We start from the raw sequence: 10213 nt of genomic DNA on the forward strand, positions 1-10213 counted from the left end.
CACGCACGCACGCACGCACGCACACACACACACACACACACACACACACACACACACACACACACACACACACACACACACACACACACACACACACACACACACACACACACACACACACACACACACACACACACACACACACACACACACACACACACACACACACACACACACACACGTGTCCTTTGACGGTATTTATTACACTATGAAAACTATATACACACAACCCAATCCTTGCAAAAATATAAACGAGAAGTGATAACCATGGAACAGTTTAGCTTGGACAGAATTAACACCACGTGACACTTCATGAAAGTACGCTACTGAAATGGAAAGGAGTGGTGATGCTGTAAGTGTAACTGTCCACCTCAGTGGTGCTGAAACGTGGCTGCAAATGCCATCACCAACAACAACGAATGTCAATCAGTGCATGCTTTAGCCTTTAAGTACTAATTGGTCAACAAGTCAGGGCACATATACGTAACAACAAATCACTGTCTACTAGTCAGTGAATGTGATGGTACGTATGTTTTGTAAGCAACCCAATGTAAATCATTATTTTGAATTCCTCCCTGCAGTCACAAATATTTGAACGTTTTAATTAAGGATAAGATTACAGATTATTTCAGGTACTTTGCATTAGGACACCACACCTGGCAACCTAACATTGTTTTCTTATCACTGGCACAAGGACAAATTCTAAAACAATTTGTTTTAATTAGCGGCTCACCTGCTGACTTTCAAACGTCCACGTGCTGTCAGGTAAAGATGCATCTAGAACGTTCATCATCTCCTTAAAGTCAGTGGTGCTGCTGGGTTTAACGAAGGTGAAATCACTGTACTCTGACATGGGAGAGAGACATGACCTGAACGACTGACTCTGAGACATCATGTCTCCTCCCAGGACCTCCACGTACTTAATAGGTCCATCTGAGTTGAGCTGGATCTGCAGGTTTCTGTTGGGGTTCTTGTAATCGTCAAAGTCACTCCGTCTCATGCAACAACTACCGTTGCCTCTACTGCTCCTTATGCACCTAACAGCTAAAATAAGAAAAGTAACAAGAGACAGCACGGACACCGCGGCCAGAGAGAGAATCAAATAAACTGTTATTCTCCCACTTTTATTAATGGGCTCGGCTTTCTTCCGAAGGTCTAAAATAGGCTCATGGAGTCCATCCTCTATTAGTATAGAAACCGTGACAGTGGAGGACTGGACTGGTTCACCGTCGTCGTTGATCTCTATAATCAGCGTCTGAGAGGAGTCATCCTGCTCGTATACAGCGCGTTTAGTCCTCACCTCTCCTGTGTAGAGACTGACAGTGAACAGAGAGGCGTCCGTGGCCTCCTTCAGCTTATAGGAGATCCACGCGTTATGGCCCGAGTCAGCGTCCACGGCCGTCACCTTAGTAACCAGGTGGCCTGCTTTAGCAGAGCGAGGCATCCTCTGATGAGACAGGGAGCCCAGAACAGCGGAGGAGGGGTAAATTACAGTGGGGGCATTGTCGTTCTGGTCCAGGATAAAAACATTTAAAGTAGCGTTGCTGCTAAGAGACGGAGAGCCCTGGTCCTTTGCCTGCACCCGGATCTGAAACACCTTCAGTTTCTCATAGTCAAACGAAAGCATGCTGTAGATGCTGCCATTGTCAGAGTTTATGTACACATATGAGGACACAGACACGTCCTGCACTTTGGAGTCTAAAAGAGAGTAGGAAATCTTTGCATTTTCACCAAAATCCAGATCAGTTGCCGACACAGAGTAGAGAATTGAGCCTGGTTTTCCATTCTCTTTTAAATACACATTATATGAAGCCTGGGTGAATATAGGATGATTGTCATTAACATCAATTATGTTGACAGGTATACTTTTCTTACTCGTCATGGGAGGAGAGCCTGAATCTGTGGCTGATATTTCAATATTATATTGTGAGAAGCTCTCTCTGTCTAAAATACCATTGGTAACCAGTGCGTAATTATTAGAAAATGATGGTTTAATACTAAATAGAGATTCCTTTGACAGATGTAAGATCACTTTGCCATTATCACCCGAGTCAAGGTCTCTTGCACTGATCAAAGCTACTACAGTGCCACTCGGCGCATCCTCACGCACCGGCTTTGGCTGAGAGGTGAGAACAATTTCGGGTGCATTATCATTAACATCTAAAACCTCTACGTGTACACTACAATGCCCTTCCATTCCAGGAATGCCTTTATCTTTTGCAGTGATGTCTATTTCATAGTTAGCATTTTTTTCAAAATCTAATTTACCTTTTAGAAATATTTTCCCCAATATAGGGTCGATATGAAATAAAGACCGAATACTTTCTGGTGTATGCAATCCAAAAGAATATTCTATATCACCATTTTGACCATCATCAATATCTGTCGCTTTAGTTTGTACTATCAATTCTCCATCTGCAGAATTTTCACTCACAGATACTTTGTATACCGGTGTTTCAAAAACGGGAACATTATCATTGATATCAAGAACTCTAATAGAGAGTTGAGTGGTGCCAGATCTCACCGGATTGCCTCCATCAATTGCTGTTAATACAATTTTGTGGACAGCCTTTTTCTCCCTGTCCAAAGATTTCACCAAGACCAACTCAGGAACTTTCCGCCCACCAGCAACATCTTTAATCTTTATATTAAAACATTCATCTTTGCTGAGATAATATGACTTCAATGAGTTACTCCCAACATCAGGGTCTAATGCACTTTCTAAAGGAAAACGTACCCCTGCTGCTGTAGATTCCGCTATTTCTAACGTTACATCATTTGATGGAAACCGAGGGGAATTATCATTGATGTCCTGTATTTCAACTTCAACACGATAAAGCTGTAACGGGTCTTCGATGACAACTTGGAGAGGTAGAATACAGCTGGCGCTTTGTCCACATAAAGCCTCTCTGTCTATTCTGTCATTCACCACCAGCTCGCCTTTCCCCGCGTCCACACTGAAATACTGCTTACCAGCCTCCGATGCGACACGCAGTTTACGGTCAGAAATCTCTGACAGTCCTAAACCCAGATCTTTAACTAGATTTCCTACCACGGAGCCCTGCTTTAGCTCCTCTGGTATTGTGTAGCGAGTCTGTCCCGCTATTGTACTCCACGCGAGAAAGAAATAATTCCACCATAGAGCCTGCCATCTCCAGTCTCGGTATCCGATTGTCTTTGTCATCCCTGGACCGTTACACTGTATCATTATCCATCTAGTAGATCTAACAGAGCATCATATCCAAATCCATCACCTGGAAGATATTCCAACCGAACCATTACCAACATATTTTTGCATGCTGCTGCAAAAACAATATACTTATTTATATATTCTATATAGTCTACGCGTGTGATCCTCTCCCTCCTGCGTCTTTGAGCATTGTGGTGCTGGATATGCATGGGGGAGGGAGTAGATCTCTTTGTACAGTTCTCTGTGCTATTGGTGCAGAGATTCACCCTCCAAACACCAATACGAGGGAAATACAGAGAGCTCTTAAAGTCACAGAAGCCTCTACAATCATTGTTCGATATAGGAATGTGTGTGTGTGTGTGTGTGTGTGTGTGTGTGTGTGTGTGTGTGTGTGTGTGTGTGTGTGTGTGTGTGTGTGTGTGTGTAATATATTATATATATATATATATTATAATATATTATATATATATTATATTATATATATATATATATATATATATATATATATATATATATATATATATATATATATATATATATATATATATGGCAATTTGATCTGGGTCACGAGGTATAGTAGGCCTATATGCATTTAGGGTCAAACATTATATAGTCTATCCATCCATTAGAAAAAGTCTTAATAAGATCGAACATGTACTCCAACGGCAATCTATTTTATAAATAAAATAGATGTTTAGTTTCACAAGTATGTATACGAAAACTTTTCGTTGTTAATTTGCTCATTTCAGGAGCTGTAGGTAGTGCTGAATTTCCGCATGATAAGCCTTAGGTTTTTTTTTCTTCTTTTTTCCCCTTTTTTGTCACTGGCAGATTCGCGTCTGGCCACTGCAAGGCAAGCTATAGGACTTAAATTGTTGACAACGTCATATATGCACATATTTAACGAGACAAACGTTTATGTACTCTATCCTATAATAAAAAGTGAGGGGCGATCTTATATCTTACAACATCAATTACAAGTTACAACATAATGTTTGTTTAAGCAAAGGGTGCTGTTTGTTTAGGTCCTCAGAAACAAACATTAGATTTCTCTTTATTGTCTATGGCGTTTTCTTAAACAAACATCGTTGAAAAACAAACATTAAAGCCCTATATAGAAGGGGCTAGCGCCCCTCAAAAATAATGGTCGTATTTCTTATGTGTTAAAACGTATTATTCACTTTGGATGGATGAGTCTGTGGGATTGGTTAAGTTATTTGACTTTATAGCCGGTTTGTATTCATGTTTTTTAAGTTCATGTTAGGGGGGGGGGGGGGGGGGGGGGGGGGGGGGGGTTTACACGTTTTTGGTTTCTTTATTTTGATTGGGAACATTCTTTTGTTTTAGCAATTACAATAATATATTAAATGTTGCATTGCCGAGCCTAAAGACTAATCATTGTGTATATTCCTGCACTATACCTGCATCCAGTGATCTTGGTACAATATAGAAATTGATCTATTGAAGATTCTGACGTTCAAATGTACATATTTTTTGTATGTTTTTTTGCAGGCCCTATCATGCGGAAATTCAGCACCACGTTTGTGGACAGCAGATGAGCAGTGGTTCCCTATCTGCTGTCCACAAACGTGGTGGTAGAGTCTCCTTTGTGTCTCCATAGGGCCTATGGAGACACAAAGGAGACTCTGTGTATTCATAGGGAACCACTGCTTGTCATCACATGATTTGCGTTTTTGTCGCAAAAGTTTTTGTTTTGGGTGAACCTTTAATCATCCCAAATCAACACGTTATTTGACAGGCCTATGACAAACAGTGTGTCATTTACAAATCAGGCATGGAATGTCACAAGTACTTTTCATTGAATCTGCAGTGCTCACCTGTTGGCTCTCAAAAGTCCACGTGCTGTCAGGTAAAGACGCATCTAGAACGTTCATCATCTCCTTAAAGTCAGTGGTGCTGCTGGGTTTAACGAAAGTGAAATCACTGTACTCTGACATGGGAGAGAGACACGACCTGAACGACTGACTCTGAGACATCATGTCTCCTCCCAGGACCTCCACGTACTTAATAGGTCCATCTGAGTTGAGCTGGATCTGCAGGTTTCTGTTGGGGTTCTTGTAATCATCAAAGTCACTCCGTCTCATGCAACAACTACCGTTGCCTCTACTGCTCCTTATGCACCTAACAGCTAAAATGAGAAAAGTCACAACCGACAGCACGGACACCGCGGCCAGAGAGAGAATCAAATAAAGTGTTATTCTACCACTTTTCTTATTGGGCTCGGATTTCTTCCGCAAATCCAAAATGGGCTCATGTAGTCCATCCTCTACTAGTATAGACACTGTGACAGTGGATGACTGCACTGGTTCTCCGTCGTCGTTGATCTCTATAATCAGCGTCTGAGAGGAGTCATCCTGCTCGTATACAGCGCGTTTAGTCCTCACCTCTCCTGTGTAAAGACTAACACTGAACAGAGAGGCGTCCGTGGCCTCCTTCAGCTTATAGCAGATCCAGGCGTTATGGCCCGAGTCAGCATCCACGGCCGTCACCTTAGTAACCAGGTGTCCTGCTTTAGCAGAGCGAGGCATCCTCTGATGCGAGAGCGAGCCCAGAACAGCGGAGGAGGGGTAAATAACAGTGGGGGCATTGTCGTTCTGGTCCAGGATAAAAACATTTACAGTGGTGTTGCTGGTAAGAGACGGAGAGCCCTGGTCCTTTGCCTGAACCCGAATCTGAAACACCTTCAGTTTCTCATAGTCAAACGAGTGCATGCTGTAGATGCTGCCATTATCAGAGTTTATATACACATATGAGGACACAGACACGTCCTGCACTTTGGAGTCTAAAATAGAGTAGGAAATCTTTGCATTTTCAGCCAAATCTAGATCGGATGCAGACACTGTATATAGTATTGACCCTGCCATGCCATTCTCCTTTAAGTAAACATTATATGAGGGTTGATTGAATACTGGAGGGTTGTCATTCACATCAATGATGCTCACAGGTATAGATTTCTTACTAGTTAGAGGAGGAGTGCCCAAATCGGTGGCTGTTATTTCAATATTATATTCAGAGTAGTTCTCTCTGTCCAAAACTCCACTGGTAAGCAATGCGTAATTATTAGAAAACGATGGTTTCAGATTAAAAGGCGAGCCCTCGGGGAGCTTTAACGTCACTTTACCATTATCACCCGAGTCAAGGTCCCGTGCACTGATTAAAGCTACTACTGTGCCAGTTGGCGCGTCTTCGCGCACTGAGCTGGGTTTTGAGGTGATAACAATTTCAGGGGCATTATCGTTAACATCCAATACTTCTATTTGAACAGTACAATGGCCCTCCATTTCAGGAATTCCCTTGTCTTTTGCCCGAACATCAATCCGATACGAATTAGCTTTCTCATAATCAAGATTGCCTTTTAAATGCACCTCCCCCGTCAATGAATTGATTTCAAATATGGAGAGCACGACATCAGGCGTTCGTTTGCCAAATAAATATAGTATCTCTCCATTTGGACCCTCGTCAATATCTGTTGCTTTCAGTTTAAGAATAGACGTACCTTTAGAGGTACTTTCTTTAATGCTGACCTTATATGGCGTATTTTCGAATACGGGGAAATTATCATTATTATCAACAACTGTTATAGTTATCTGTGATGTTCCTGATTTGATTGGACTTCCACCATCTATGGCCGTCAAAAGGAGCGTGTGGACAGCTCTTTTCTCCCGATCAAGAGGTCTTTCTAGAAAGAGTTCAGGAACTTTCTTTCCATCTTCAACTTCTTTAATCTTCAAACTAAAACACTCGTCTTTACTAAGAGTGTATGTCTTCAACCCATTATTCCCAACATCGGGATCCTCTGCGCTCTCCAGTGGGAAGCGCACACCCGCTACGGTCGATTCTGGTATTTCTAGGGAAATGTCATTTGTAAGGAAACTAGGAGAATTATCATTTATGTCTTTTATTTCCACTTCTATCCTGTGTAGTTGCAACGGGTTTTCTATAACAACCTGCAGAGGTAGAACACAGCTGACGCTTTGTCCGCATAAAGCCTCTCGGTCTATTCTGTCATTCACCACCAGCTCACCCTTCCCCGCATTCACACTGAAATACTGCTTACCAGCCTCCGAGGCGACACGCAGTTTACGGTCAAAAATCTCTGATAGTCCCAAACCCAGATCTTTGGCTAAATTCCCAACAACAGACCCCTGTTTTAATTCCTCCGGGACGGTATAGCGTGTTTGTCCATCTATTGTACTCCACATGAGAAAGAAATGATGCCACCAAAGAGCGTGCCATCTCCAGTCTCGATATCCAATTCTCTTTGTCATCCCTAATATGTTACAATAGGTTAATTCCCAATGTTACAACGCAGAGAAATGTGTTAAAATCCATCTTCTGAAATCTCAATGCCACAGACAGATTCTGCAAGTATTTCTGCATAACTAAATCACAGATCTTATATGACAGAATGTACAAAGCGCTACATATCGCTGTCTCCTCCGGCTCTGACCATTGTGGGGGGATACAGTGCTGAAGCTGCATGGAGGGTAGATCTCTTTGTACAGTTTTGTACGCTATTGGAGCACAGCATCTTTCCTCACTATCCAATAAGAGGAACGGAATTGTGCTCTTTAAGTCACAGCAGCCTAGAAGCCATAGAGGGGCTTTTTTCTTATTCTTTTTTCTTTCTTTTTTTTTTTTACCTCTCTCCATGGCTCCATGCGTGCTTTTCAATACATTTTCTCGGAATATGTATATTACTTATATAGCCAGGCTACATTACAAAGTAGATGATGACGTTTATTAATTCAACACTTACAATTTATGTCACGCACACTTTAATTGTAATTTGCCAATCTATAAAACGCAATATATTTATCTGGGATAATGTGAGTCATAAAAGTGACTTGTTGCAGATCAGTAACCGAAAAATTATAAATATTAATAAAACAAAACGAGGGAGAAAAGGAATTAACATTATTGTTGTGTTTGAGCAACTGTCCACCTCGGTGGTGCTGAAACGTGGTGGACAATGGCTGCGGTCAATTTAAAATAAACCATAATACAACTCTGGAGGAGACACCGATAAAAACAGACTATACTATATACAATGTAAGTCAATGTATTTGTTTGTATAGTCAAATTGCTGATCTCAAATATGCATAACACCACACACACACACACACACACACACACACACACACACACACACACACACACACACACACACACACACACACACACACACACACACACACACACACACACACACACACACACACTCTAACCCTATAACCCTATAACCCTAACACACCTGGAAGGTGACTATAGGCTGTTATATCTCAATGAAGGAAAAATATATTAAATCGTGATTTGACGGAATGTAATCGTATCAAAGTAAGAACCCACATGTGAAAAGGGCTTATGTGGTCCTTAACAGGAAACATGGCGCTGTCCATTGTGCTGAAACCGCAACACACTTTACAACGGCAGAGCTCAATCAGGTCAATCAAATAAGGCATAAGGCGACAATTGGTAATACAAATACAATAAAAAAAAATACAATGCACTTGATCTCTGCTCACCTGCTGGCTCTCAAACGTCCACGTGCTGTCAGGTAAAGACGCATCTAGAACGTTCATCATCTCCTTAAAGTCAGTGGTGCTGCTGGGTTTAACGAAGGTGAAATCACTGTACTCTGACATGGGAGAGAGACACGACCTGAACGACTGACTCTGAGACATCATGTCTCCTCCCAGGACCTCCACGTACTTAATAGGTCCGTCTGAGTTCAGCTGGATCTGCAGGTTTCTGTTGGGGTTCTTGTAATCGTCAAAGTCACTCCGTCTCATGCAACAACTACCGTTGCCTCTACTGCTCCTTATGCACCTAACAGCTAAAATAAGAAAAGTAACAAGAGACAGCACGGACACCGCGGCCAGAGAGAGAATCAAATAAACTGTTATTCTCCCACTTTTCTTATTGGGCTCGGATTTCTTCCGCAAATCCAAAATGGGCTCATGTAGTCCATCCTCTAGTAGTATAGACACTGTGACAGTGGCAGACTGAACTGGTTCTCCGTCGTCGTTGATCTCTATAATCAGCGTCTGAGAGGAGTCATCCTGCTCGTATACAGCGCGTTTAGTCCTCACCTCTCCTGTGTAAAGACTGACAGTGAACAGAGAGGCGTCCGTGGCCACCTTCAGCTTATAGGAGATCCAGGCGTTATGGCCCGAGTCAGCGTCCACTGCAGTTACCTTAGTAACCAGGTGTCCTGCTTTAGCAGAGCGAGGCATCCTCTGATGAGAGAGCGAGCCCAGAACAGCGGAGGAGGGGTAAATAACAGTGGGGGCATTGTCGTTCTGGTCCAGAATAAAAACATTTACAGTAGTGTTGCTTCTAAGAGAGGGAGAGCCCTGGTCCTTTGCCTGCACCCGAATCTGAAACACCTTCAGTTTCTCATAGTCAAACGAGTGCATGCTGTAGATGCTGCCATTGTCAGCGTTGATGTAGACATATGAGGACACAGACACGTCCTGCACTTTGGAGTCTAAAATAGAGTAGGAAATCTTGGCATTTGCCCCCATGTCAGAATCGGTGGCTGACACTGAGCACAATATTTTTCCAGGCGCATAATTCTCCTTTACATAAACCACATACTGAGGCTGGGGAAAAAACGGTGGGTTGTCATTTACATCTAGCACGTCAACAGTGATTGTTTTCTTACTAGACAATGAGGGTTTTCCTGAGTCAGCGGCAATTATCTGTATGCTATATTGGGCATTTATTTCACGATCAAGTGGTCCATTTGTTACTAGTGCGTAATGCTTGGAGACAGAGGGGTTTAGCTTGAATGGAGAATTTGAAGATATGCTCAGCTTTATTTTACCATTATCACCAGAATCCGGGTCTTTGGCACTTAACAAAGCTATAACAGTTCCGATGGCAGAATCCTCTGCAACGGGTGTTGTCAGAGACGTAACAATGATTTCAGGTGTATTATCGTTAATATCAATTATTTTGATTTCAACGCCACAATGTCCATCCCTCTCAGGGTTGCCT

At 42.3% G+C, this 10213-nt stretch overlaps 3 protein-coding genes across 4 annotated transcripts in view; all 3 read right to left on the reverse strand.

The window, feature by feature from the left end:
* Positions 1–10213, reverse strand: part of LOC306929021 (protocadherin gamma-C5-like) — a gene marked incomplete at its 5' end in the record, with an annotated part of 103715 nt that overhangs the window by 36997 nt on the left and 56505 nt on the right. The gene's annotated exons all lie outside the window — the stretch shown is intronic.
* LOC306930313 (protocadherin gamma-C5-like) lies at positions 722–3190 on the reverse strand (the record flags this gene model as incomplete). Its single annotated transcript, XM_079511211.1, has 1 exon — positions 722–3190. Exon 1 carries the CDS (start codon positions 3182–3184, stop codon positions 722–724), a length of 2463 nt encoding a protein of 820 aa, XP_079367337.1. The 5' UTR covers positions 3185–3190.
* Positions 8585–10213, reverse strand: part of LOC306926692 (protocadherin gamma-C5-like) — a gene marked incomplete at both ends in the record, with an annotated part of 2615 nt that continues 986 nt past the window's right edge. The window contains 2 exons of the mRNA XM_079506094.1: positions 8585–8614; positions 8722–10213. The exon at positions 8722–10213 is cut by the window's right edge and continues 986 nt beyond it. Of these exons, the coding sequence (XP_079362220.1) occupies positions 8585–8614; positions 8722–10213 (1522 nt within the window). The remainder of the gene's footprint in view (positions 8615–8721) is intronic.

This window comes from Electrona antarctica, assembly GCF_951216825.1.
Source record: "Electrona antarctica genome assembly, chromosome: 1".
NCBI lineage: Eukaryota > Metazoa > Chordata > Actinopteri > Myctophiformes > Myctophidae > Electrona > Electrona antarctica.